General features: G+C 42.0%; 5 protein-coding genes across 8 annotated transcripts in view; 3 read left to right on the top strand and 2 right to left on the bottom strand.

Moving 5' to 3' along the window:
- napba (N-ethylmaleimide-sensitive factor attachment protein, beta a) overlaps positions 1-1959 on the top strand; it is a 7034-nt gene extending 5075 nt beyond the window's left edge. For 2 of the 3 annotated variants that reach the window (XM_076104187.1, XM_076104186.1), the window contains 4 exons: positions 445-540; positions 1194-1287; positions 1498-1566; positions 1807-1959. In XM_076104187.1, the coding sequence (XP_075960302.1) occupies positions 445-540; positions 1194-1287; positions 1498-1566; positions 1807-1959 (412 nt within the window). Of the gene's footprint in view, positions 1-444; positions 541-1182; positions 1288-1497; positions 1567-1806 lie in introns of all 3 variants that reach the window. The other variant, XM_076104185.1, reaches the window with a different exon arrangement.
- A 1753-nt stretch (positions 1960-3712) lies between these two features.
- On the top strand, positions 3713-10752 carry cdc5l (CDC5 cell division cycle 5-like (S. pombe)). Its single transcript, XM_076104143.1, has 19 exons — positions 3713-3916; positions 4890-4993; positions 5288-5449; positions 5639-5766; positions 6094-6193; positions 6378-6504; positions 6623-6714; positions 7400-7544; positions 7645-7836; positions 8038-8186; positions 8285-8456; positions 8599-8763; positions 8855-8935; positions 9064-9315; positions 9453-9560; positions 9665-9754; positions 9839-9970; positions 10180-10260; positions 10375-10752. Exons 1-19 carry the CDS (start codon positions 3872-3874, stop codon positions 10486-10488), a joined length of 2439 nt encoding a protein of 812 aa, XP_075960258.1. The 5' UTR covers positions 3713-3871; the 3' UTR covers positions 10489-10752.
- A 111-nt stretch (positions 10753-10863) lies between these two features.
- On the bottom strand, positions 10864-17329 carry supt3h (SPT3 homolog, SAGA and STAGA complex component). Of its 2 annotated transcripts, XM_076104145.1 has the most exons (12): positions 17248-17329; positions 15681-15781; positions 13833-13917; positions 13077-13163; positions 12834-12930; positions 12578-12732; positions 12391-12466; positions 11961-12073; positions 11759-11863; positions 11496-11624; positions 11067-11156; positions 10864-10972 (listed from the first exon to the last, which is right to left on the bottom strand). In XM_076104145.1, exons 2-12 carry the CDS (start codon positions 15770-15772, stop codon positions 10931-10933), a joined length of 1071 nt encoding a protein of 356 aa, XP_075960260.1. In that variant the 5' UTR covers positions 15773-15781; positions 17248-17329; the 3' UTR covers positions 10864-10930. The 2 variants fall into 2 exon arrangements, with proteins under 2 accessions (XP_075960260.1, XP_075960259.1); XM_076104144.1 differs by lacking the exon at positions 17248-17329 and having other exon boundaries at positions 15681-16316.
- On the top strand, positions 15571-19744 carry runx2a (RUNX family transcription factor 2a). The gene is made up of 6 exons (XM_076104146.1): positions 15571-15613; positions 17874-18064; positions 18250-18409; positions 18792-18896; positions 18991-19056; positions 19225-19744. The coding sequence occupies exons 1-6, from the start codon at positions 15571-15573 to the stop codon at positions 19566-19568; spliced, it is 909 nt and encodes a 302-aa protein (XP_075960261.1). The 3' UTR covers positions 19569-19744.
- A 266-nt stretch (positions 19745-20010) lies between these two features.
- LOC142964036 (follistatin-related protein 1-like) lies at positions 20011-25272 on the bottom strand. Its single transcript, XM_076104147.1, has 9 exons — positions 24978-25272; positions 22141-22230; positions 21640-21769; positions 21490-21519; positions 21273-21403; positions 21052-21170; positions 20667-20779; positions 20279-20389; positions 20011-20123 (listed from the first exon to the last, which is right to left on the bottom strand). The coding sequence occupies exons 1-9, from the start codon at positions 25050-25052 to the stop codon at positions 20011-20013; spliced, it is 912 nt and encodes a 303-aa protein (XP_075960262.1). The 5' UTR covers positions 25053-25272.
- Between the last annotated feature and the right edge of the window lie 597 nt (positions 25273-25869).

The raw sequence follows: 25869 nt of genomic DNA, 5'->3' as shown, positions 1-25869 counted from the left end.
TTGGTCAGACGAAAATGAAATATTAGAAGATGTACATTTGTTCAACTTTCACTATTTCCTGAAGTTTTCTAAATCATTTAAATAATTGGGAAAATAATTTGCAAATTGATGGATAATTAAAAAAATATTAGTTGTATATCTTTTCACTGTGACGCTAAATGTGACAGTGAGAGTTCACTAGATGTTGTGAGTCACATTATCAGGAGCAGCCGTGTAACAATAAGATGAGTCGGTCGGTGAATGAAGCTGACTCACACTGCCGAAGATTTATTACAGCAGAGCCTGATGACCTTTACAGATTGGTAACACATCATCCATCATCTAAATGAGACTCTTCTACTAAATCACTCTTTTATACTCTCAGGGTGTGAACACAGTGGTGGAAAGAATAGTGACACGCATGTTAGCCGTTAACTCGTGGGTTTCTTTGTTTGCGTGTTTCAGCTCCGCCAACAAATGCCTCCTGAAGGTGGGACACTACAGCGCTCAGCTGGAGCAGTACCCGAAAGCTATCGAAATCTATGAGCAGGTAACAGCCGAGTACGGTTTATGGAGTGATTATGATTTCCACACACGTTTGGATCTTCTTTAGCTTACGCACAGCGGGCGCCGTTCCTCCTGGTGTCCACACGAAAAACGATGACGGTAAAAACAAACAACAATTTAAAGTCTCCAGAGGAGCCTCCAGCAGAGACCTCGTCCACCGTGGACAGACCCAGATCCTCCAGCAGAGACCGGTCCACCGTGGACAGACCCAGATCCTGCTTCTCTGCCGCCTTCGACCTGCGCTCCTCGCGACACCACACTGCTGGAGGCCCGGGCCGTGTTGCTGGGCCTACTGGAGGGACGGGAGAACCAGGACTGAGCTGGGCAGACTGTCAGACCCTGTTGCGGTGAAATTAGATCTGTTTAGAGACTCTGGTGCTCCTAAACACATCGTCCACAGGGGGCGCCAAAATCAACACAAATAAAAGATCCTTGTCGTAGCTTTAAGGTTTCTACATCATGAAGCAACATATTCATATTATTAACATAACATTATGTATATATAGAACCTTTCTTAGCAAAGTTGCTAATTGTGTTCAAACTGTAATGCAGCAGCTTAAAGCACAGTCACCATAAATCATAAATATAACAACACATTAGAAAAACTGAAACAGTTTCTGCATTTGTGTGTTTCAGGTTGCCATGAGCACCATGGACAATCCTCTGTTGAAGTACAACGCCAAAGAGTATTTCTTCAAGGCGTCACTGTGTCACTTCATAGTGGACGAGCTGAACGCCAAGGTACACACACCTGAGCCCACACTAGACACACACACACACACACACACACACACACACACACAGAGAGACAGTTGCCCTGTTCACACCTGACATAAACATTACACGCTTGCTAATATGCGGATGCTAAGTGAGCTAACAAAAATGCATGTATCTGTGTGTGTGTGTGTGTGTGTGTGTGTGTGTGTGTGTGTGTGTGTGTGTGTGTTGCAGTTGGCCATAGAGAAGTATGAGGAGATGTTTCCAGCCTTCTCAGACTCTAGAGAGCTCAAACTCTTAAAGGTAAATCTCTTTTATTTTATCTCTATCTCACCATGATGTAAAACCGTAAACTACAAATGATTTTCTGAGAGATTTAAGTTATTTTGTGATTGTTCTTATCATTTAAATTACTTAAATGCGTATCACAAGATGTCTATTTGTGATGTCGTCACGATACGATTCCGTTGAAAGACGATGAATCATCATATTGAATTACCGCCGAGCGCTTTTTGTAAAATCTGGCGTTGTGTGTCGCCACAGAAACTGCTCGACGCCCACGAGGAGCAGAACAGCGAGGCGTTCACGGAGGCCGTCAAGGACTTCGACTCTGTGTCTCGTCTGGACCAGTGGTTGACCACCATGCTGCTCCGCATCAAGAAGACCATCCAGGGAGACGCCGGGGACCTGAAATAGACGAGTTTAGAGATGGGGGAGAAAAACGGTGGGGCGGGGGGGGGGGACAAGGGGAGAGAAGGAAGATCAGGGGAGAGGAGTTGTAATTAAATGAAAGTAAGGGAGAAGTGTTAAGATGTGTTCTGGTGTAAGAAAGGTAAAAAAAAGAGAGAGACAGACAGATGGGAGGGAGGGTGGGACTGAGGGAGTTTACAGTTGTACATATCTGCATGTGACCCCCACCTAGCTAAGCTTCACCTTTACACACCACCTTTAGATAATCCCGTGTCCCTGGTCCTTCAGTATTGTTCCCGTAACACTGGACCCAATTGTACTTAAAGAGAAAGAAATAAATGTGTGTGAGAGAGAGAGAGTGTGTGTGAGAGAGAGAGAGAGAGAGAGAGTGTGAGTGTGTGTGTGTGAGAGAGAGAGAGAGTGTGTGTGAGTGCGTAAAGTAAATTATACACTATTTGATGGGAAAGCGTGCTGCTCATATCAGATTTAAGGATATATGTCATTTAAAAAAGGGATAACAATCTTATTTATGAGATTACTAATAATTATATTTATTGTCGATACTAAAAAAAGATTATTTATGTTTATTATGGTACTCAGTGTTACGATTTGTCTTAATATTTTAGGTATTAGCTCCTCTCCTCGCGTCTTTTATCCTCCTTCACTTCCTCTACTCTGCTGTTCCTCCTCCTTCGTCTCCCCTCGTCCTCTCCTCACCCCTACACTCCCCCCCCCCCCCCCCCCCCCCCCTCATGGTCAGTGATATATCACTCATTGTGATTGGTTGGTTCTTTGTGTTCTGGCCAGCGATTGGTCGGTGCAGTTAGCCACCTCCCCCGTCACTGCATCGTTTGTGCATGTCTGTTGTCATGTTGATGTAAGCGTTCTCCGTGTTGTGCTAACGTGTGAAGAACATACATGTAGCCTGGTATCATTTGTGTGAAATCAGTAATTATGTACTGCAGAAACCGTGTTGAAATAAAAACATCATCGCTCCAGATATCTGACTGTTTTTTTGGGGGTATTTCAAGGCGTTTAAGCCAAAGTCACATCATGACATCACTGCCATGATGTCACACTGCAGCAATGACTGTTCCCAAAATACAACATCAGTTGAGACAAAATCAATGCTTGATTTTTAGTAAAAAAAATATTTAGAGCTAGTTTTGTCCCTTAAAATGACTTATTCAACACCATTTAAAGGGGTTTTGGGTTGTTTAGATGAGGAGTTTGGGACTACTTTACTTTATCTCTGCAAAGAAACTGTCAGCAAAGAGGCCAAAAGCAACTCTGAGCTGTAAAATAATGGTCGTAAAAATGTGATTGCTTCGGTATGGAGTGTACATGGAGTCTTGAAATCAAATCCTGCTGACTCAGCGTTCCAAGGCCTTTTTGTTTAAACTGCTGTTTTTAAAGGTCTACGCATTTTTATTGCCAAGTGCAGGTAAATCTCACAACTACAAGGGGATGCTATTGCTTTAAACAAATGAGGTTGAATAACAATAATAGACGCGCCCTACCAAGGGTTATGAATACAGTGGACTAATGACGTTTATTTTATTTTATTTTATTTTATTTTATTTTATTTTATTTTATTTTATTTTATTTTATTTTATTTTATTTTATTTTATTAATTTAATATACTTGGCAATAAACCGTTTCTGATTCTGATTCTGCTCAACACCTCCAGTCCAGTAGGTGGCGCTAATGCGCATCTGAGCTAGTTCACCAACCGCCACCAAACTCTGAAGAGGAAGCATAATTCTGCGACACAAGCTTCCGGTGTGGTACACGTTCGTTGCTCACTCGCATTGGCTTTAGTTTAAGTGTAAATCGTGAACGCCACTTTTCTCCATAACTGGTACATAATCTGTACCAACCGTTTTACTGAAGGAGGAGGAAGCAACGAGCCGCCAAGATGCCGCGAATTATGATTAAAGGAGGCGTCTGGCGCAACACGGAGGTACGTGTTTACACGCTAGCAGCGTTAGCATGAAGCTAACCTCTGATACGAGTCGGACCTAGCATGAAGCTAGCACGAAGCTAGCTCTTCACTTAACGGGATTTAGCCCGCCTACAATGTTTTGGTTTATCTGTGTTTATGCCAGCGATCTAGAAAGAGTTTATTCAACGTTATAGCTTGAAAGTGGTTGATTTAACTAATGCATTTAGTCAGAAAAGATGGCAACTGTATTAGCAAACATGACGGCACCTTGCAAGACTTTGTCAATGTTAGAAAGTCAGCTAATTAAAAGTCAAGTGAGGAACCAATGAGGATGTCTGTCAGCTATGGGAATGTCTCATTGATTAAAAGATAAAAGATGGATGAAGTACTTTATTACTCTGAAGTTTAGAAGAAGAAAAAAGACAAAGATTATGAGCAAAGCAAACTATAAAATATAAAGGGATGATTGTACTAAATAACTTTTAGTAAGCTGCTCCCTCAGCTGTGGAATCAGTTGCAAAACGACCTAAATCCTGCAGGAGCTGGTCTCTGGATGCATTTTAGGAATGTTATATTGAGTCGAGGGAAGACCCGTCTGGCTCCAGATGTTTTTGATTCGTTTGTCTCTTATGTTGACTTGTGAAGGTTGCAAAATGTTTTTGATATTTTACGATTCTGTAATTTGCTCTTTCTTTGCTTTAATTTTAAATTGTTATGTATTTTCTTTTTGTGTCTGCAACATTGAAAATTGTGACGCTGTCTGTTTTAGCTAGGATGCTCTTGAAAATCTGATTTTTAATCTCAATGAGACTCTTCTGTTGTAAAATCAATAGTCTTACATTATTAAGGGAGACGCGTGAGGATTCAGCCCCTTAACCGTCTGTCATAGTCATCTGTTGTTGATCATTTGTGATTGATTGCATCAAAAACATGTCAAGATAACACTTAATAATTCGTGCCGGTCGCTTTAATAATCCTCTTATTTATCCAGGATGAGATCCTCAAGGCAGCGGTGATGAAATATGGGAAAAACCAGTGGTCTCGAATCGCCTCCCTGCTGCATCGCAAGTCTGCCAAACAGTGTAAAGCCAGATGGTGAGTCTTGATACAAAGACATGAGATGGCAGGACTTGTTTATTAACAACTACACCATAATAATGGAATGAAATGATTGTAAAAACTCCAATTGGATGACTTTAAACTGTCAATTTTATACATTTTTAGATGTCTGTGAATGTTTGTAGTGTTGTTGTTGTAGCTCGCTATTTGTTTTGTGCGTCCTCTCTCTGTACTTGTGTCCTCTGCTCAACTTAAGTCTCCCATGCAAAAGAGGTCTTTGATCCCAGTTTGATTTCCTGTTTAAATAACTGTTTCTGTGTCCGTCTGCAGGTACGAGTGGTTGGACCCCAGCATCAAGAAAACCGAATGGTCCAGAGAAGAGGAGGAGAAGCTGCTCCATTTGGCCAAGCTGATGCCCACTCAGTGGAGGACCATTGCTCCCATCATAGGACGCACCGCTGCCCAGTGCCTGGAGCACTATGAATACCTGCTGTACGGTTTTATGTTATTTTAAACACATTCATACACTACATGGGCTTAATATTTAGAATTATATTGAAAGTTCAAAGCAGACTCTTGACCGTGATTGTAGGATACTTTGCAATACAACGTATGAAGCACTTAAATTAAGTATATTAAATGCTGTTGATTGCCAAATGATGTGTATTTGTGTGTGTTTAGAGACAAGGCGGCACAAAGAGACAATGAGGAAGAAGTGGGAGACGACCCCAGGAAGTTAAAACCAGGAGAGATCGACCCTAATCCCGAAACTAAGCCAGCCAGACCCGACCCTGTGGACATGGACGAAGGTTTGTTAACACGCTTGAAACAATAACAAATTAGCTTTTCCCGTCAAAGGGTACGGAATCTATTTCGTCTGTAAGAATATCAATTTATGGGCTTCCATCGTTGTCTTTTACAATTCTGGTTATGATTGTTATAGTTTCCATTTTACGCTTAAGAATAATTTAATATTCCAGCTAATTGTGCTACAGTCATCATCTGGAATGTTGTATCAGTTTAAATATATAAAATCCAACTTCTCTTCCATGTTTGTGGTTGTATGTGATAGTTTATCACACGTGTCTGAACAGAATAAATTGATTCCGAGTGTCTGTCTCTCTCACTGTCTGCAGATGAGCTGGAGATGCTGTCAGAGGCCAGGGCTCGACTGGCCAACACCCAGGGCAAGAAAGCCAAGAGGAAGGCCAGAGAGAAACAGCTGGAGGAAGCCAGGTCAGACACGCGCACACACACACACACACAGTGTTTACCAATGCTGGGTTATAATTGCTTTATTCAAAAAAACATTCACAGAAAATGTAATAAACAAAATGCCATGCCTGATGGTCTTAGCTGTACCTAAAGGGATGTGAAAACCTACAAAGCTGCATAAATAATTGATCTATTTCTGGTGCAGACGTTTGGCCGCTCTGCAGAAGCGCAGAGAGCTGAGAGCCGCCGGCATCGATGTTATGAAGAAGAGGAAGAAGAAGAGAGGAGTCGACTACAATGCTGAGATCCCCTTCCAGAAGAAACCTGCACAGGTAACAACCGTCACTTGTTTTTCCTCCATTTCTATCCAAACCCACAACACACCAGCACAGCAGGTGGGCTCAGCTTGACGTCACAATTCATTCATTATTTCATTTTGTTCACTTTCAGGGTTTCTATGACACCAGCATGGAGCAGTACCACGCTCTGGAGCCAAACTTCAAACGACTCAGGCAGCAGCACTTGGAGGGAGAGCTACGCAAGTCAGTAACACTACACACACTTTACACTCTGTATTTTATACACACATTCATGATAAACATCGCAACACACACAAAATGACAATAAACACACAAGAAACATCACGTTTACGGCTGTACCGAATGTCATTTTGTAACATTCGAAGCTTCTATTGTTGAATGAAGCTTTGGATGTCTGTCATCGTATTTTATGATGCCATCGCACTAAATTAAAGTAGATGTTTTTGTTATTGTGGGTATATAAATGAAACTCATGGTGCTGTTAGACCAGCCTGTTAATACAGCCACGCGTCTCTCTTTGTGTGCGACAAGCCTGAGAGCAAAGAGTGTTTGTTAAAATGATGTTTTTGAAAGACTAAGACCCCATCAAATATCTTAAGCTGAATAGTTTTGGAGTTATTCGAAATGTTTGGACACGTTGGAAACAATCCTACGCAGCCACCACTGGTATAATAATACTTCTATTAACACTACTACTAGTGTAGTACTACTACTAGTGTAGCCTGATATTCATCTGCAGAAATGAAACGTCGTGAATGAAGCTTTAAACTATTCGTCACAGCCATAGTCACATTAGCATTGTTCAACATCAAACAGTTATGGATACATGATCGATGCACATTGTACACCATAAGGACTCAATGAGATCATGGTTCACTCATGAACTGTTTTGTGTGTTTGTGGGCAGTGAGCAAGAGGACAGGGATAGAAAGAAAGACAAAGCGAAGATCAAGAAGAAGAAGGAGAGCGATCTCCCATCGGCCATCCTGCAGACCAGCGGCGTGGCCGAGTTCACCAAGAAACGCTCCAAGCTGGTGTTACCGACACCACAGGTAACCACTGCACCTGTACTACTTTAAGTAGTCGCCCATCTGGTGGGTCCAACAACTTTAATGCTGTTATTATTCATCTTTAATTGAACGTTCTTTATAGATCAGTGATGTTGAGCTGGAGGAAGTCGTCAAACTGGGTGTGGCCAGTGAGGTCGCCCGTCAGGCTGCAGAGGAGAGCGAGAGCGGCAACTCTGCCTCCTCCGCCCTCCTGTCGGAGTACAGCGTCACCAGCGCCATGAACGCCGGGCTACGCACCCCACGCACCCCCACCGTCCAGGACAGGATACTGCAGGTAACACACACACACACACACACACACACACACACACTGAAAGTATTACGAGTCAGATAACTACAAGGGGTCTTATTCTCTAATCTTTTTTTACACACAAATATCAACATGAGCTAAAGTCCTCTTCCAGCATACACAGTTCACATCTTTGGATATAAAAGATCTCTCTGTGTTTTAATATTCACTGTCTGTGTTTTTCAGGAAGCCCAGAACCTGATGGCTCTGACCAACATCGACACGCCTCTGAAGGGAGGCCTCAACACGCCGCTGAACGACAGTGACTTCAGCGGAGTGACGCCTCAGAAGCAGCAGATTCAAACACCCAACACCGTTCTCACGACACCGTTCAGGTAACGATGCGTCGCCTCTGTACTGTTACAGCGCTGTGCAACTAGACGACAAACCAGCCGGTACTGTGAATGTTAACACTCATGGTGGTTTTCCACAGAACCCCCGGACAAGGGCAGGGCCAGGAGGGCCTGACCCCTCAGGCTGGAGGAGTGATGACCCCGCGGGGGCCAGTGACCCCAGGTTTGACCCCCCTCCGCACTCCTCTGAGAGACAAACTGAATATTAACAGTGAGGATCAACTGGCTGACCCTGCGTACGCTAAACACATGGTAATTACACAACTCACACTCTGAATATAAGGAATTTAAACTGTAAAACAAGTTTTGAGGTGCCGTACATAAAGGAGCTCTCGCTGCGCTATGCTTTTAGCGATTTATAATAACAGCTGTCACTCTTCCCTCACACACACAGCAAAGGGAGAGCCTGCAGCAGCTGAGGCAGGGCCTGCTGGGACTTCCTGTTCCCAAGAACGACTTTGAGATTGTTCTTCCTGAAAACGCGGAGAAGGACCTGGAAGAAACGGAAGGGGAGACGGGATTCATAGAGGACTCTGCGGACATAGTAGCACGCAAGAAGGTGTGCTACACACACAACACCAAACCACCTCTAAGTGACATAAACCCGTGTGTGTGTACTTGTAGTTAAAAGTTTACTGTGTGTGTGTCAGGCGGTACGGGATGCAGAAAGAGAGAAGGAGCTGAAGCTGCGACACACTGCTGTTCAGAGGAGCCTCCCCAGACCCACCGAGGTAACACACACTTCCTGCTGGGTTGGATTTCATAACTGTTGTTGTGTTGGAGTAATCCCGGAGAAAGATGGAACACGGTGCTTTTATTCTGGCATGATGATGACATCCGCTCGTCTGTCTCTTGAAAGGTAAACGAGTCCGTCCTGCGGCCGTCCTCCATGGAGCAGCTCTTGGACCTGCAGCTGGCCGAGGAGTTGATCAAACAGGAAATGATCACCATGCTGCACCACGACTGCCTGCACCACCCGGGGGCCAACGCAGTCAGTCAGCTGCAGCGCGGCAAAATCAGAGGCCCCGCCTCCACGTCGAACAACGCTTCGCACATAGCGTACCTGGAATCGCATTCCTACAAGCCAATCAGCACGGAGGACATGGAGCAGGTAACGGACACGTCGTTTCAAAGTTACTCAAACAAATGAAACGATTGTTTCAGTACTAGTTCGATTCATGGACGTCAATATTCTGTGTATAAGGAGTGCTTATTAATGATGATGCGTACCGTTGTGTTAACGAACAGGCAAAGACGGTACTGGCAGCAGAAATGGAGGTGGTGAAGGCAGGAATGGGCCACGGTGATCTCAGCATGGAGGCCTACAGCCAGGTGTGGGAGGAATGCTACGGACAGGTGAGCATCCCTCTGTCATCCGGCCCTGAGCATAGACTGCCTTTATACCTTCAGCATCACATGAAACCAGTTGATTCATCTGGTCTCTCTCTCTCTTTCTGCAGGTTTTATATCTACCCGCTCAGAACAGATACACCAGGGCCAACCTGGCGTCAAAGAAAGACCGCATTGAAAGCCTGGAGAAAAAACTAGACGTGAGAAAGCACTCGGACACATGAAAAGCTGATAGAATGACTCTGAATTGTGCACTTCTTTAGCTGCCTCTTTATCTGTCTCAGGTGAACCGTGGCCACATGACAGCGGAGGCCCGGCGAGCAGCTAAACTGGAGAAGAAACTGAAGATCCTGCTGGGAGGCTTTCAGTCCAGAGCCCTGGGGCTCCTGAAGCAGCACGGTGAACTCTGGGAACAGGTACTGAATGTGATGAGTCTTAAAATCAGTCCCAGTTCATCCTCATTTATTCTTCTTTATGGAGGGAATCCCCACATCTAATCTGAAGAGATCTGTTGCAGTTTAGATGCTATAGTGAGATATTAAAACTAACTACTTTGTAGTCCGTTCTCCTGTGGCTGTAGTTCTTGTAAATTATGTATTAATGTTGTACTCATGGTGTCCACCAGGTGGAGCAGTCGTCCACAGAGCTCGAGACCTTCAAACAGCTGAAGAAACAAGAGGACACTGCGATCCCCAGGAGGAAAGAGGTAATCCATGCAACACAATGACTGTAAAAGCGTATATTCAAGTCACTGTTGATTCCATCTTCTTCGATGTAAAGAAGCTTCACGGGCTAATCGTCGTCATTCTGTGTGTTTTAGGCTCTGCGGGAGGACGTCGAGAGGCAGATGGAGCGTGAGCGAGAACTTCAGCAGCGATACGGAGAGATCGTGATGGAGAGGGAGGCGATGATCAACAGCGCTCAGAAATACTAACGCGCACACGTCAACACATTCATACTGCACACACTTAGATACTCGTTATGGATACGTTTATCAAGCAAGCAGCTGCATTTAGAAACGAGTCGTCGTATTGAACCAGTCAGTCTTTTTATTTTTTTGTTCAATATTTGCGTCAATTCCAGAGCTAAGCCCCGCCTCCATGTTGCTATAACGTCACAAGCTGAGTTGTGAGCATGCTCAGTAGTACCTTGTATTTCTGTATTAGTGACCAATAAAGTTTTTTTTCCAAACTGAAAATATTGCATCACGTGTCTGTTTGTGTAAAATGTATTTGTGACAAATACTAATCTGGCGTATTATACCAAAGAGTCTTAGTGAATCATTGTTTCTCAGAAATGCAAACAAGGGCTTAATGAAAAGTCTTTATTACAACAAAAAATATTCATGCAGGTACTTTTAATAATAGGTTTGCTGTTCAGCAGGCGAGGAAGGCCATCCCACTCCTGCAATAAGCACTCTGAGACAGAAACAAACTTCAAGTCAGTCAAATGGAAAATAATACTGAACCACAAAATAAACCTTAAATACGACGGGTAGTTATATGTACGTACTGTGTGTTTGTAGTTGTATCTTCTGATGGCCTCTCTGATGTGACAGGGCTGGATGGCTCCACTAGGAGGCTCCACTGTAGCCGGACAGCTCTGAAACAAAGAGGATTAATACGACACAGGACACCAGCGGCATGTCTGCATACGTCGGGTTCTAACAGATTATTCAGATATTCAATGTATTAGTCATTGAAAACATTTTATTTATCAAATTGAATTATTTGTCTATCAGAAATACATGTTTATACACAAACACTGTAGGTACATTATGACTGTTTTCACTACATTTAAATAAAAACGTCAACACAAATTGGGTGAATCTAAAATATGGATTTTTTGTTTACTACATAATCCCTCAAGTTATCTCGTAGTTGTGTTCAGTATTAATCTACAATGTAGAAAATACAAAAAAAACTAAATACACAAACGCACCTTTTTGCGTTTTCTCTGTCTTGCCCTGCCGTCGAGATTGCCGTTACCCTGTGGGAGGGGCTTTGATGCATGGGAGGAGCCTGGAGTAGAAGGGGGAGTGGCTTCAGGTGAGTCTGGATCCTTCTTTACCTGGAAAGATGGAAAACAGATGTTATTTTCTGACTAAAACGTAACTGTGGTATCCTAGTTTTGGTGATTAGGAACAACTGAATGTGAGATGATTACAAGTGTGTGTGAGAGAGTGAGTGTGTGTGAGTGTGTACCTCAGTATGAGTGTTGTACTGGATGTAGCTGGCAGAGATCACATGACTGATGGGATTTGTTTTTGCAGTCATTTCTTGCTTTACCAACAGAGACAAATCCACAATCTGGAAGAGGATAAAGAAAAGTTTTCAACCACACACACGTATAACGTAGATACAGCCATTAACTGGACATGTGTGACATCACGACTCAACAGGCGACCTGAGCAACAGTCTCGTAGGCCAGATAGGACAGGATCTCCATGGAGATGCTGTTGGGTTTTATCTCTAAACTGCTGCAGTCGAGCCAGTCTCGAAACTTCGACGCCTTCTTTGCTGGAAACATATTCACGCACACACACAAAACACCGTTTAGTTGAGTTTAATACTGAAAGAATTTATCAATTAGTCAATGGACAGAATCATTTTGATACTGGGTTAACTGTTTAAAGTCAATTAACAAGTAAATAAAGTTCTAATTCCATCTTCACCAATGTGAATATTGGTTACTTTTCTATGTTTTATATTATTGTAAACTGAATACATTTGTGTTTTACCATTTAAACCTGCTGCATCATTAAAGTGCACGCATTAAAACAAAAGACAGCTCTACAAACTATATCTATTTATGAGAGAGTCGCTTAAAATCTCACCAAAACTGAGCTGTCGACTCTCACAGAACTCAGAGTACTGCCCCTGGTCCATAGTTCGAGTCTGACGCTCTAAACGCTGAAGATACAGAGACACACAATTAATAATCAATCTTAAAATGTGCTGTTGTCTACAGTCAAATCAGCGCCGGATGCCAGTGTGTCATGAACATGCCCGATGACCTCGTACCTCCATGCGCTCCTGTTTGATGGGGTCTACTTCCTGCCGCTCAGCCAATGACAGGAGCTCTCCGGTCTGATCCATCCCCACCAGAAAGTCCTGAGCCAATCGCTGCCTCCGCTGGTTTCCGCCAGCAGCGGCACCTGCAGCACCGGCCGACCTGTCTGCAAAAGAAAAATATGTATATATGAAATTAAAAGTTCATATCTCAAACATATCGATGCCATTAAAAAACTGCCGTGTATGTGCGAGCGTGCATTTATACCCGTTTCTTGCTGCATCTCGTCATCCTCCAGAGATTTGAGTAGTTTGGATTTATAATCTCTGAACTGGAGATATTTCAATAACCTCGCCACCTTCCTCTGGTCAGCAGACATCGAAGCGAGAGAGTGAAACACAGAAAGAAGAAAGGTGAGGAGAATCAATACGTACACGGAGGCAATCCTTCAATCATGGAGAGGCTCTGAAGTTGGAGTTTTGTTTTGTTTTGTGAGTGCGACTTGTTTACCTTGTCCCGCCTCATCAGGAACAGGATGTCCTCAACTGAAATGACCCTCGACCCACGAAGACACGCCCCCTCGCAGGCCTGATGCAGCTGATAAATAAACACGAGTTAAACTTGCATCATGGAGCATAAAATACATTAATTATCAAGTGATTTAAAGGTTAAGAAATAAGAGGATAAGGAGCTTCATTAACTGCTTTAGACATTAATTAGTCTGATCTCTGTATTCTCTCATCAGCTATAAACAAAAAGATCCGGTTCAAAGTGTCTATCGAGATTTGCTTTTTTAGATTCTTATCATGATCTTTAATTTCTGTGGAACAGTCTGAAGTCTAAAGTCTGTTGAGACTGTGGAAGGATCTATGACGAACAATGCATGACTGTAACCGCAGTTGTTCATAAAGGAAATTGACAGATTCCAAATTTGAGTTTGGGCAGATGGTAAAAAAAGAATTTAAGATGTGATGTCTTCAAAAAAAAAAGACCTTAAATTCAGAAACTAACATCTGCATTTCAAAAACTATTAACCACCACTGCACTGGTTTAAAAGATCAATAATATAAAATACTACTCAACAGTACGATGAACTATCACAGGTCAAGCTCCTAAAACTACTCGGCAGTATATAAAGAAATAAAAGTAGCTGCACATTTAAAGTCATATTTAAAGTGGTATCTTTACACTGTAGTATCATTGCTCCTCTACTTAATTAAAACATCTGGATACTTGCTCCACCATTGTGTACTGTGTCTATGTTACCATCGTAATGAGCTGCGTGTGCACGATGTCCTCCACCAGAGCTGCCGTCTCGTGCGGCGGCCTGCGAGCGTCTCCCAGAGCGAACCTGCCGCACAAAGACACAACGTATCGATCAGCGTCAGTATTCTCAAAGCGTTTGAAGTGAAACTATTTGGCTCTTTCTTGGGGAGCATCTGAAGAGATAACTTGTCAATCTACGAGCTCAGTGCTGACATTTAACGGTTGTGAAATTTGTTAAATAAAAAAAAATCAGTTTTGAAGAAAAACAGAAAACATTAAGTTGTTGGTACTAAATGACACGTGTCTCTAGTTCTCTATCAGTTTCTGTCTCAGACAAAACACACTGACCTCAACATGCAGCCGCCGCCCCCCCACACACACACACACACACACACACACACACACACACAGATCACAATTTGGTCAAACCTCAATTTGCATCCAGAATAGCCACTTCCATGATGGCAGTCTAACCTAAACCCACATCCTGAAGCTCTTTCCTTCCCCATAACTCTCTCTGTACGTACAAACAATAAACAGGCCCCCCCCCCCCTCACCTGTGCTGTGATTGGCTGTTTGCAGCTGTCAATCACAGCACAGGTGAGAGAGGCTTTGGTTTGGGGTTGTGGGCAGGTTGGATTCAGGCTGATCGTTGGTTTTAGGTTTTGGGGTTTAGTTTGGTTTCAGCCTCTCTGACCACCAACACCAGCTCTCTGCAGCTCACACACACACGACACAAGGTGAGTACCCCAAAACACACACGCACACGCACACGCACACACATCACGCATGTGGCTTCTTTTGAAAAACCCAAAGAAAAATCTTGTGAGACAGGAAATCAATTCCTTGTGGTGTTTCCCTCTACAAATAAAAAAATAGTGAAATATCTGTAATCTTAATATTCAAAGTATAAGTATGTATTGTCGACTCATGACGGCGGAAGATTCATTTCTAATATTTCTTTTGATGAAGTGTTCTGAAGAGAACTACTGTGACTTTGTTCTTTTGTAACTGTACATTGTGTTAAGTTGGGCTGCAACGAAAGATTGTTTCTATTAATTCTCGATGACGAGTTTTGTCTATAAAATGTCAGAATGGCGAAAATCGATTTCCTAAAGCACCAGAAGACGTTTTCCTGTTCATTTTGTCAGACCAACACTAGATAATATTAAAATGTCAGAAACGATTAATAGATTATAAAACAGTTGATAATAGTGTTAATGTTTTTGAATAGCTCATTAACTCAATGCTGATCGACTCATCGATCCATCGCTTCACTTCCACTGTGAAGACAGTTTAGTTAAAATGTGGACATTAATTTCAACTATATTTCATGTTGATCATCTTTATTGTGTTCCTTCTCTACTTATTCCATCAATTAGTCCATACTTTGAGTCTTAACTAGTGATTTGAATGTGGTGAACTAAAAGGGATGATATCTTAAATGTGCATTGATCTTTATTACAGGACGATGGTATCGTGATATTTTTTCACACGCTTGGGAACCGTTTATATTTGATTTAAAATACCATAACAACGCCTGTCACAGAAAGTGTTCCTATCATTAGATCTCTTTCTTATTTAAGCTCATACTTTAGTAAGTAAAAAGGATGCTTTGAGTGTAAACACAATGAATCAAAATGAAGGGTTGTGGACTGTTTAAGGACATCTTTTAGTTTTTATATACAGATTATAATAAACTGAAACACTTTCTCTGTCATTTGTTAAACAGGTTTTTATGGCTTCAAACAGTCTGTTCAGCAGCCCGATGCTGTACTGGGGTGAGTCTCCCTGTGTGTGTGTGTGTGTGTGTGTGTGTGTGTGTGTGTGTGTGTGTGTGTGTCTTACATCATGCTCTGCAGCTCTGGGATGAAACTGATCCTGGATGCTGGACGCTCTTTAGAACTGGAGGCTGCGGAGCCAGCCATGGGACTGCTCATCACCACAGCCTGAAACAAACACATCTGCATTAAACTAGGAGATCACACTTAACTGAAGGATCATTGTAGCTCACCGTGGTAGCAGAGAGCATGTGTGTGTCACATTTTACAGGCTGCAGTTACTTTTACTTGAGTATTTCATGCAACTTGATACTTCTACTCCACTACATTTGTCTGACAACTTTAGTTACTTTACAGATTACAGTTTTTCTTGCCGGTGAGAGCCACGTATCTCCAGATGTGTTGATGTAGAATGTTTGTGATCAACTGAAGGAGGAAGGGTTTCCTTTAATGTCGAGAATATCCTTCTTCAGCTAAACAAACTTTAAAAAGCCTCTTGGAAGATCGTCACAAAGCTTAAAACAGGCTGTTCTTAGAGATACGTGGTTCTCACAGGACAGAGACGCTACGAACACGTGATGGTCTTATAGAATATGATAAGGGTTCAAATGCAACACACATTAATAGAGCTGTGGTATTAATTTAGAAACATCATATATTATAGTAAAATGCTGACAGGGAACATTGTACTGCATAATAAGTACTTATACTCTACGTACTAAGGTTTTGAATGCAGGACTTTTGTGGTATTAGTACTTTTACTTAAGCTAAGGATCTGAATACTTCTTCCACCGCCACCGCTGCTGCCTTTGGCTCGGTGTATCTTGATAAACTGATAATTGAGTATAGAAATGAAAGATCACAGTGCTGAACTTTAAACGTCTCTAAGATGTGAAATTAAAAAAAAAAACTAAAATATTTCCTCCCAAAACACAAGCATAATGTGTCAATATCAACAAAAGACAGTCACTGATCTAAATATAGTCTGTAATGTAACACATGAGCATCATTTAGTCTAAAAACACGACGAGTCATCAGAAGTGAAGCTGAGCCATGAGCCTAAAACAACAAGATAGCAGAAGAGAGCTGAGGCACATCAACACACACACGAGCAGAAGATATGCTCACACAAGCATGCATGTAACAAACACACACACACACACACACACACACACACACACAGAGAAACAAACACAAACACACACACGCACACACACACAGAGAAACACACACGCACACACACACAGAGAAACACACACACACACACACACAGAGAAACAAACACAAACACACACACACAGAGAAACAAACACAAACACACACACACAGAGAAACAAACACAAACACACACACGCAGAGAAACAAACACAAACACACACACACACACACACACACACACACACACACACACACACACACACACACACACACACACACACACACAGGGTGGACAGGTGGTGTGACCGCAGTAACTTCCCCTCCGGCAGTAGAATCTGAATGATAATACAGCGCAGCTCCCTCGTATTCAAACACTGCGGTGAATAAAACACAATGAAGAGGAGAGAGAAACAGAAACAGACACGAGGAGGAGGAGAGGAAGACTAAAAGGTCCACAAATAGTTTGAAATGTTCACCTGTAGTCGTCCAGGAGAAAACGTTGTTGCTCTTGTTGACGCTTTTTAGATGTCTTGTTATTTTCGGCGCGATTTTATGACGTAGATCGAATGAGGACGCGCGGCGTTTTAGGTAGTTGTAGTTTTCTACACTTCCTGGTCAAAAACGTCTTCTTACTCTAAAAACATGGTTATTTAAATAGTTTCGTGTTTCTGGTTTCGTTCTTGTTATTAAAAAAATACTAAGCATCCCATTCACTTCATATTTTCTGAAATATATTTTAGTATATATTTATATATACTAAATTTATATAATATATTTAGCAGCTAAAATGAGTGGTGAACAAAGGAAACAATCTTCTTATATACAAAATACAAATATACAAAATATATAGGGTTCAATTAAAACAAAATATACAATAAGAAAGATTATCAATTTGCCCAAACTAGCCAGAGAACTGCTGAATCAATAAAGCCTCAATAAAACATCAATGCTTTATTAATTTAATAATTCAGCTATACTGATATGATTTGTAAAGACCAGTTTAAATGAGGTCAATTCAGGTCATATTTAAACAAATTCTACAATCCAGTCTATGAAGATTTGAGCTGATTTTTAACATGATCTCTCTGTTGCTCCCTCTCAGATCCTGCGGTGAAGCGTCAGCCAACACCATCGCCCACCAGCCACCACCTGGACGACCAGGAGGTGAGGTCCCGCCACCAGCGCAGCGCAGCGCCACCCAGAGGCCTGGTGCAGACCGACAGCCCAAACTTCCTCTGCAGCAGCCTGCCGCAGCACTGGAGGTGTAACAAGACGCTGCCGAGGGCCTTCACTGTGAGGAATCATCTGTCTGTCTGTCTGTCTGCCGTCTGACTGTCTGCCGTTTGTCTGTCTGTCTGTCCGTCTAATGTCAAAGGTCATCACATGTCCTGTGGATATTTTGCCCCTGCAGAGTTTATTTCATGTTGACCATATTCTGAGACTAAAGGACCAGTCCCAACCCTTTCTCCATCCTCCAGGTGGTGTCCCTGGGGAACGACGTACCCGACGGCGTGGTCGTCACAGTGATGGCCGGCAACGACGACAACAGCAGCGCCGAGCTACGCAACGCCACGGCCACCATGAAGCAAGGCCACGCCCACTTTAATGACCTGCGCTTCATAGGCCGCAGCGGGAGAGGTAGTGATGCAATAGTTACAGTAATAAACACAAACATGGACCAACAGAGGCCTCGTTTCAAAGCGCTTCAACAGCAGAGTGATTTAAATCTTTTATCATTTAAATACCCTCCCTTACACAGAAATTAGACAGCCAATTAGAGGTGGCTTTGCCTTTTAACTCAGATGATAATCTTAAAGTTAGAAGGATAAACAGAAAGAAGACAGGAAAACTTGTCATATTCAATCAGTGATCAATCTAAACCAGTCAAGTTTATTTATATAACCCAAAATACAAAGTTTGTCTCCGACGGCAATCAATTTTTATGGTTTGTTATTAACTTAAATTACTTCTAAATCCTATATTACTTTCCTGCTGTGAATTGTTGTTGTTTTTTTTACAGGCAAGAGCTTCACACTTTCCATCAATGTGCTGACGTCGCCGCCTCAGATCGCCACCGTGCACCGAGCCATAAAGGTCACCGTGGACGGACAGCGGCTGCCCAGACGTCAGTTCACACCGGAGAGAACAAACATGGTGGCTTTAATCCAACACTTTCACTCAGAATCACTCTCACTGACTCTTCTCTGCTTCCCTCTCAGGGCAGAGGCAGAAGGAGGTGAAGTCAGAAGTTTTCCGGTTACCAAGCAGCAGCTCTTCATCATCAGGTTTGTTGTTTAAAAGCCTAATTATCTTAAACTTGAAAGACTTGAAGACCATGCGATGCAGCTGAAAGCTCTGGAAAAACCACGTGGACCTATGTTCTACGACTTTCATGCTTGATATTATTTGTTTGTTTGTGTGATCAAACTGTTGTTGTTGTTGCCTCTCTCCAGATTGTAGATCATTGTCCTCCTCTCTGTGGACCAATGAGCCATCGTTCCGTGGCCAGATGACCTCTCTGGCTTCCTCCTTTACTCCAAGTCCCAGAATGCACCACCTGCCCGCCCTCTCGTACTCCACCCAGCCCCCAGCGTACAGCTCCTTCCTGTCCTCTGCTCCTCCTCCCCCTCCGCTGAGCCACAGTGGTCCGTTCCAGTCGGGCAGCTTCTACTACGGACCGAACCAAACATTCCAAACCACGGGGGAGGAGCGCAACGTGGTCACAACTCTGGCCAATTACATTGAAGGGGCGTGTCTGTCTATAAGAGGGGAGGAGCCTGTCTGGAGGCCTTATTGATTACTGGATGATCATCTTTAAATATAGTATTTTGCGAGTTTTGTGAGAAAAAATTATTTGTTTGCCGTGATTTTGATGAAAATATTTATTTGTTATTTTATTGTTTCTGATTATTATTCAATGATTATTTAATAATATACATTGGTTTAAACAATAAATAAAACATATTTCCCAGTTTCCCCCTTTCTATGAAAGTCTTTCAGGATTTGATAATTAATTTGTTATAAAATAAAGTGTTTATTAGAGCAACAGTTAATTTGCAACAATAATTTCTCAACCTGACTACACACAATAAAGTACAACATTTACAATGAAACAATTAACAATGAATCAACCTCCTGAATAATGCTCCGTTCTGCTGTTTGCAAAAATAAATAACTTGTGTATTTATAAAGTACTTTTATTACAGCTTAAGGAGACTAATGATTAATGGGTTACAGGTTCAGTGTCGACTGTCCTCCTGTAAAGCGTTGAGTTCGGCCACTCTCCTGCTCCACTCTTCTTCTGTCATTTCTTCTGCTCCTTCCTTAACGTCCTCCTCTACCTGATGCTCTCCTGAAACACAGATCATCACGTCACAAAGATAAAACACACACAGCAGCTGATGGAAAAGAAAAAGCCCATGAGCCCCAAATATACTATCCAAACAGGCTAATTATTATAAATATATATATTTGGGAGTGTTGATGTGTTTGCGTGTGTGTCCTCACCATTGCAGGTCAGAGCGGTGCAGACCCAGTTTCCACAAGCACACACACACTTGTTACACTCCATCCGCGTTTCAGCTCCGTCCTCGAACACCTCATCCTCCAGAGCACACTCTTCACACACACACACAAGAACACACGCACACACACACACAAGAACACACACAGGTAAGAAAAACACAACTAGTGAATTGCTTAAACAATCTGATACGTTTGTGTTTTTCTATTATTTTCTACATTATCTGAAAAAAGCTTGTCTCTAAAAAAACATTATTTGTCACATTCAGTCTGGGTTTATATACTTATTATTGGCATTTTTTTTCTTCTGTTTCCTGGAAATAATAAATAAATAAACTATTCGATCGTGGATTCTTCATGTGTGTTTCGTTACTTCTCTCATATGGATGGTAGGTGGGGGTCAGACAGTTGATGAACTCCGTTAAACTCAGCTTCCAGTCTGCGTTTTCATCCGACAGCTCAATCAAAGCATCGACACACAGAGACCTGAGACACAGACCGAGAGTGAGCGACCTTAACTATTGATTCAAATGTTTTGTTTACAGAAAATCATATTTAAAACAAATCAAAATTTACTGTTAAGTTGTTGGTGAATGATTATATTTACTTATTTCCATTTGTATAAAATGGAAATTATGTTTTCTATGTAACGTCTTAACAACCACACTCCCAACCTTTATCTTCTTCTGTGTGTGTGTGTGTGTGTGTGTGTGTGTGTGTGTGTGTGTGTGTGTGTGTGTGTGTGTGTGTGTGTGTACCTCAGCAGCGTGTTAGTCTCCAGCGTATTAGAGTACGTGAGGTTGAAGGCCGTCTCATTGTGCTTCAGGAAGCTCAGGAACTCTTTGGAATCGAGCTCTGAATCCCCGTTATCGTACGTCTGTAGCACACAAACACGTTTAATTAGATCTTAATTACCTCATTCAGTTATTGTCCTACAGCTCGTAACTTATCAGGTTGTCCAGTCGTCAAAAATGTGTACCTTGAAGTAGGTTTGCAGGAGCGTATCGGCTGAGGTCACATTTGAGGCCATGTTGTCAGATTCAACCTCCTCCTGAACCCACTGGATCACTCTCTCTCTCAGCCAATCACGGTCTGACAGGAAGCACACCACTACACGTACAAATAAAACGGTTAACGTCAATAAATGTGAGTTCTCTTAAAGGGAAACTTCTGTCATTTTCAAGCTGCAGACTTACTGGGGCTCACATCTGTCTTTGTTGGTTTCTCTGCAAATAGAAACACATAAACAATTGTCACAACTCACACACACTGCTTTAACTGTCTGTGTGTGTGTATGATGTATTTAAAGTGTGTGTGTATGATGTATCTGTCCTGTATGCACTGACCCAGACAGTGTCCTCTGTGCTCCACATGTATCTTGGTCTGGGTGATGCAGGCGTCTCTGTGCAGCTCACAGTGGTTCCTGTAGGATCTGCCGTTGCTGCCACAGACCCAGTTCTCCGTCACGTCACACTGCTGCAGAGAAAGAGGAGGAAGAAGCAGAAGTTTCCCAAAACTGAACCTCTGGAAGACAACTATGCAGAAACAGAGTGGTGAACAGGTACTTGTATTTTCTACATACTACATCTCAGGAGTAATATTTTACTTTTTACTTCACTACAATAATTTGATATATGTGGTTACTTTTTACTTTACAGATTAGATTAAAATTAAAATTAAAAAAATAGGATCCAATGCATAAACTTTTGTTCACTGAAAGGAGACCGCTCAATGTACGTCTTATTTTACTAATTCAAACAAGAGCAACAACACCTCCTAAGTCCATCTCCTAAAGGGGGGGTGTTTGATAGATGTTTACTCCACCACTAGTATTCAGCAGCTTTTACCTGTAAACAGCGACAAACGGGTTCTCCTCTGTCGGTCGACACACACTCTCGACCGGCACCGCAGAAAGTCCTGGCACACACTGACTGATCCTGACACACACACACACACACACACACACACACACACACACGCACACACACACACACACACACTCACACACACACACACATAGAGAAAGCTGTATCACGTTTCCATTTATTTCTGGTTTATATTGGAAACAATGAAAAGAAGTGAAAAGTGTGTTTCAGACTCCAGATGGTGACCTTTAATCTCCCACTGAGACCCACGCCGTTTTGAATGACAATGACTCTTTCTCAACTCACACACACACACACACACACACACACACACACACACACACACACACACACACACACACACACACACACACACGCATTATTGAGCCAGCTGCACAGCGATGCAGCTCATTGTTGAATTTTTTATTTAAAGCTGGGTCTCCTAAAACTACCTCTCTAAAACTGAACATTGTAACCTTCCTGCAGGATTTATAGCAGGGCTGCATTAGCTTTAGCTAGGTGTGCCCAATAAACTGGCAGTGCACGATACACACACCTCATAGATTCTCCTAAACAGATGATTACGTTCAAACTCCACACATTCCTGTAAACTTACAGGGCAGCACACACATGTCTGCACATGTGAGGACCCTCAGTTACATGACGCATTCCCTCCTTACTTTAATCATGCTGACCCCTAAATCAAGAAAATTATAGTAATTCTAATCTGAATCCTACATCTAAACAGTCCACAGAAGAAGAGAAGATTGGACGAAAAGTCGTCACTTTTACAAAAATATTCCTTTTTTTTAATATCTTTATCTCAGGGCCTAAAACTCAAATTGCTGCACACAAAGATGATACAAGAACACACTCTCACACACACACACACACACACACACACACACACTCAATGACTAGATACATCTGCCACCTCCAGCTGACATCTGCTGCACCGCAAACCTGCTGTTAGCAAACAGCTGACTGGAGCAAAACACACACACACACACACACACACACACACACACACACACTGAAGTGGTGTGTTGGAGTAATAACAAGTTCATGTCTGATCCTGTTAAACAATTTCTCCTCCTCATTTTGAATCTGTTGTCCTCTCGTTCCTCTGCTCTCGTCCTCCCTCTATTCATCTTTCACCCTCATTATTTTATATATTCATGCTTCATTTTTGCCTTCATTATTTCTCCATCTATTCTCTTGTTGCCTTTTATACATATATATTTTTTGCCCTCTCTCTTTACTAAATGACAGATTTGTTGTCTGCTTTGGTCAGTCAATATAAATCCAAACAGGTTGTTAATCTTTTACTGCAACTAATACGATCACAAGGTGTATCTTTTGTAATTCTTTTATTTCACTGTGCTGCTGCAATGACACAACTCTACCATAAGATCATAAAGGGATTTTTAATCTTTTTATTAGGTTTTAGCTAACATTTACATAATTAATACTAAACACAAAGTATAACTGAGGCTGATGAGAGTGTCATTCATTTTTTAGGTATGTCGTCATAAATAAGTACACATGTTGGACAAACTGAAGTTTTGACCTGATGGTGGCGCTATAAAGATTTTATACTTCATCCAGATGGGAACAATGAATGTGTGCTCCAGATGTCATCCAATAGTTGTAGAGATATTTCAGTCAAAACAACAAATGTCGATCTCACGATGGTGTTGGATCATGAATGTCTACAACAAATGTTCTGCTAATACATTCAGTAGTTTTGAGATATTTCAGTCCGGACCAAAGTGGTGGACGCACAGACCGACTTTGCCGTCTCTAGCCACATCTTTTTACATTTTACATGTCTAGTTTGAGCTCAGTCTCACAAATGTGATGAATGATTTAGCCTTTCTGACTCAAAGGTGATAAAACAGCTGCAGAGGAAACAAAGTGAGTGTGTGTGGACTACAGCTGGAGGGGCTGACAGTAAACATGAGCTGCTGACAGCCGTAATCACACACACACATACCTGAGGAACGGCTTCAGCAACAGTTTCAGAGCAAAAACACATTTCACCTCCACATACCAACTTCACCCTTAAAAGCCTAGCGCAGCATCGATGACATGTTTCTACAAAACATTAAATAAGTTTCATATCTAATAAATGGAAAAAAATGTTTTTGTCATTGGACATCAAATATGGTATATGCTCAGACATGTGATGCATGTTGGTGACTTTACACTGCAACATAAATATAGGGTATGTTCCCCTGAATCATATGATCCAACACTGGATATCACTGAAATAAGCTCAGAATTGGCCAAAATACAAAAACTGTTTTCAGATGTTTCTTTTGTTGTCTAAGCAGGCTTTAGAGGGTTAAATTGTGCGAGCTAAACACGCACACACACACACACACACACACACACACACACACACACACACACACACACACACACACACTTCAGGCAATATTCCATGTTTAGTTTATTTTCCTGCTGTCAGAGGTCAACATCAGTCTTTTCTAAAGAGACAACTTGTGATTTACACTCGAGAAAAGTGGGAAATGAAAAGAAAATTGGAAATGTCATCACTGGAAATATGTTTCGAAGTTTCCCCGTTTTTTCTTTAGTATATGCATTTAATCTGAATGCTTGTCTTGTTTTCATGTGTAGCTTCTCAGAAATACAAGAAGACATAACAGGAACATGCACATCAATCTGCTCAGCTTTAATTAACCCACGCGGTGATTTATTTAATGCGTCATGATTAGTGAAAGTCAACAGTATCTCATATATTTGTTTTAAGTAAAAAACAAACAAAAAACAACTCATTCACACTTTGAGTTTACCTTGGCCAGAGGAGAGGACGAGACGGGAGGAGAGGAGAGGAGCAACTTCAGCAGGAGCACTGAGACGGTCAACATCTGGAGGAGAGAGGAGATGAGACAGGGGAAGAGGAGGATAGAAGAAGAGAAAAGAGGAAAGAGGAGAGGAGGAAAATTATGGAAGAGAAGAGAGAGGAGAGAAGAGAGGAGCAGACAGGAGAGGAGAGGATAGAGGAGAGGAGGAAAAAAAGGTAAGAGATGAGATGGAAGGAGAGAAGAGGTGAAGAGAGGGGATGAGAGGAGGAACCAAGAGAGGAGAAGAGAAAAGGAGAAAAAAAAGAGCGGACAGGAGAGGATAGAGGAGAGGAGGACAAAGGGGAGATGAGATGTGATGAAAGGAAAGGAGAGAGGAAGAGAAGAGAGGAGACAAGAGGAGGAACGAAGAGAGGAGAAGAGAAAAGGAAAGGAGAGAAGAAGGGAAAGGAGGAGACAAGAGGAGAGGAAGGTAATGAAGGAAATATTGGAACAATAAAACTACTTATTTTACTAATGCCAGCACTACTACCACTAATATTACCATTACTATGAACACCTATACTATTAATAATAATAATAATAATAATAATAATAATATAGCAGGCGTACCGTGCCAGTCTAACCACAGTTCGTCCAGAAGTTACTCTGTATGAACCAGTCAGCATTAAAACAGCCTGTCAGAAGCAGTAACTCCACAGCTTTTGATCAGCAGCCAAAAGTAATCAATGAGCCAGTCAGTCAGTCAATCAATCGGGAGGTTAATTCATATCCAGATATCCAAAATGTCAGAATGGATCCATTTAGATGAAGAGTTTTATATCCAACCAACGATCAGTGAAGCCGTCTGCTTCGCTCTGCAGTGAAACAACGTCTGAGTTAG

Source organism: Anarhichas minor, unplaced genomic scaffold (genome assembly GCF_050575085.1).
Source record: "Anarhichas minor isolate MPS153535 unplaced genomic scaffold, ASM5057508v1 ptg000029l, whole genome shotgun sequence".
In the NCBI taxonomy this organism is placed as follows: domain Eukaryota; kingdom Metazoa; phylum Chordata; class Actinopteri; order Perciformes; family Anarhichadidae; genus Anarhichas; species Anarhichas minor.
This window is presented reverse-complemented; position numbering and strand designations above follow the sequence as displayed.

Coding starts and splice junctions, on each gene's coding strand:
- cdc5l (XM_076104143.1), top strand. CDS start 3,872: ATGCCGCGAATTATGATTAAAGGAGGCGTCTGGCGCAACACGGAG. Junction 8,764..8,854: donor ACATAGTAGCACGCAAGAAG/GTGTGCTACACA, acceptor TGTGTGTGTCAG/GCGGTACGGGATGCAGAAAG. Junction 9,755..9,838: donor GCCTGGAGAAAAAACTAGAC/GTGAGAAAGCAC, acceptor TATCTGTCTCAG/GTGAACCGTGGCCACATGAC.
- runx2a (XM_076104146.1), top strand. CDS start 15,571: ATGGCTTCAAACAGTCTGTTCAGCAGCCCGATGCTGTACTGGG. Junction 18,410..18,791: donor CATAGGCCGCAGCGGGAGAG/GTAGTGATGCAA, acceptor TTTTTTTTACAG/GCAAGAGCTTCACACTTTCC. Junction 18,897..18,990: donor CGGACAGCGGCTGCCCAGAC/GTCAGTTCACAC, acceptor CTTCCCTCTCAG/GGCAGAGGCAGAAGGAGGTG.
- supt3h (XM_076104144.1), bottom strand. CDS start 15,802: ATGCAGATGTGTTTGTTTCAGGCTGTGGTGATGAGCAGTCCCATGGCT. Junction 13,164..13,832: donor ACACGCAGCTCATTACGATG/GTAACATAGACA, acceptor TTTATTTATCAG/CTGCATCAGGCCTGCGAGGG. Junction 12,467..12,577: donor TCAAACAGGAGCGCATGGAG/GTACGAGGTCAT, acceptor CTGTATCTTCAG/CGTTTAGAGCGTCAGACTCG.
- LOC142964036 (XM_076104147.1), bottom strand. CDS start 25,052: ATGTTGACCGTCTCAGTGCTCCTGCTGAAGTTGCTCCTCTCCTCTCCT. Junction 22,231..24,977: donor CGTCCTCTCCTCTGGCCAAG/GTAAACTCAAAG, acceptor TGTGTGTGTCAG/GATCAGTCAGTGTGTGCCAG. Junction 21,520..21,639: donor GCACAGAGGACACTGTCTGG/GTCAGTGCATAC, acceptor TTCTATTTGCAG/AGAAACCAACAAAGACAGAT.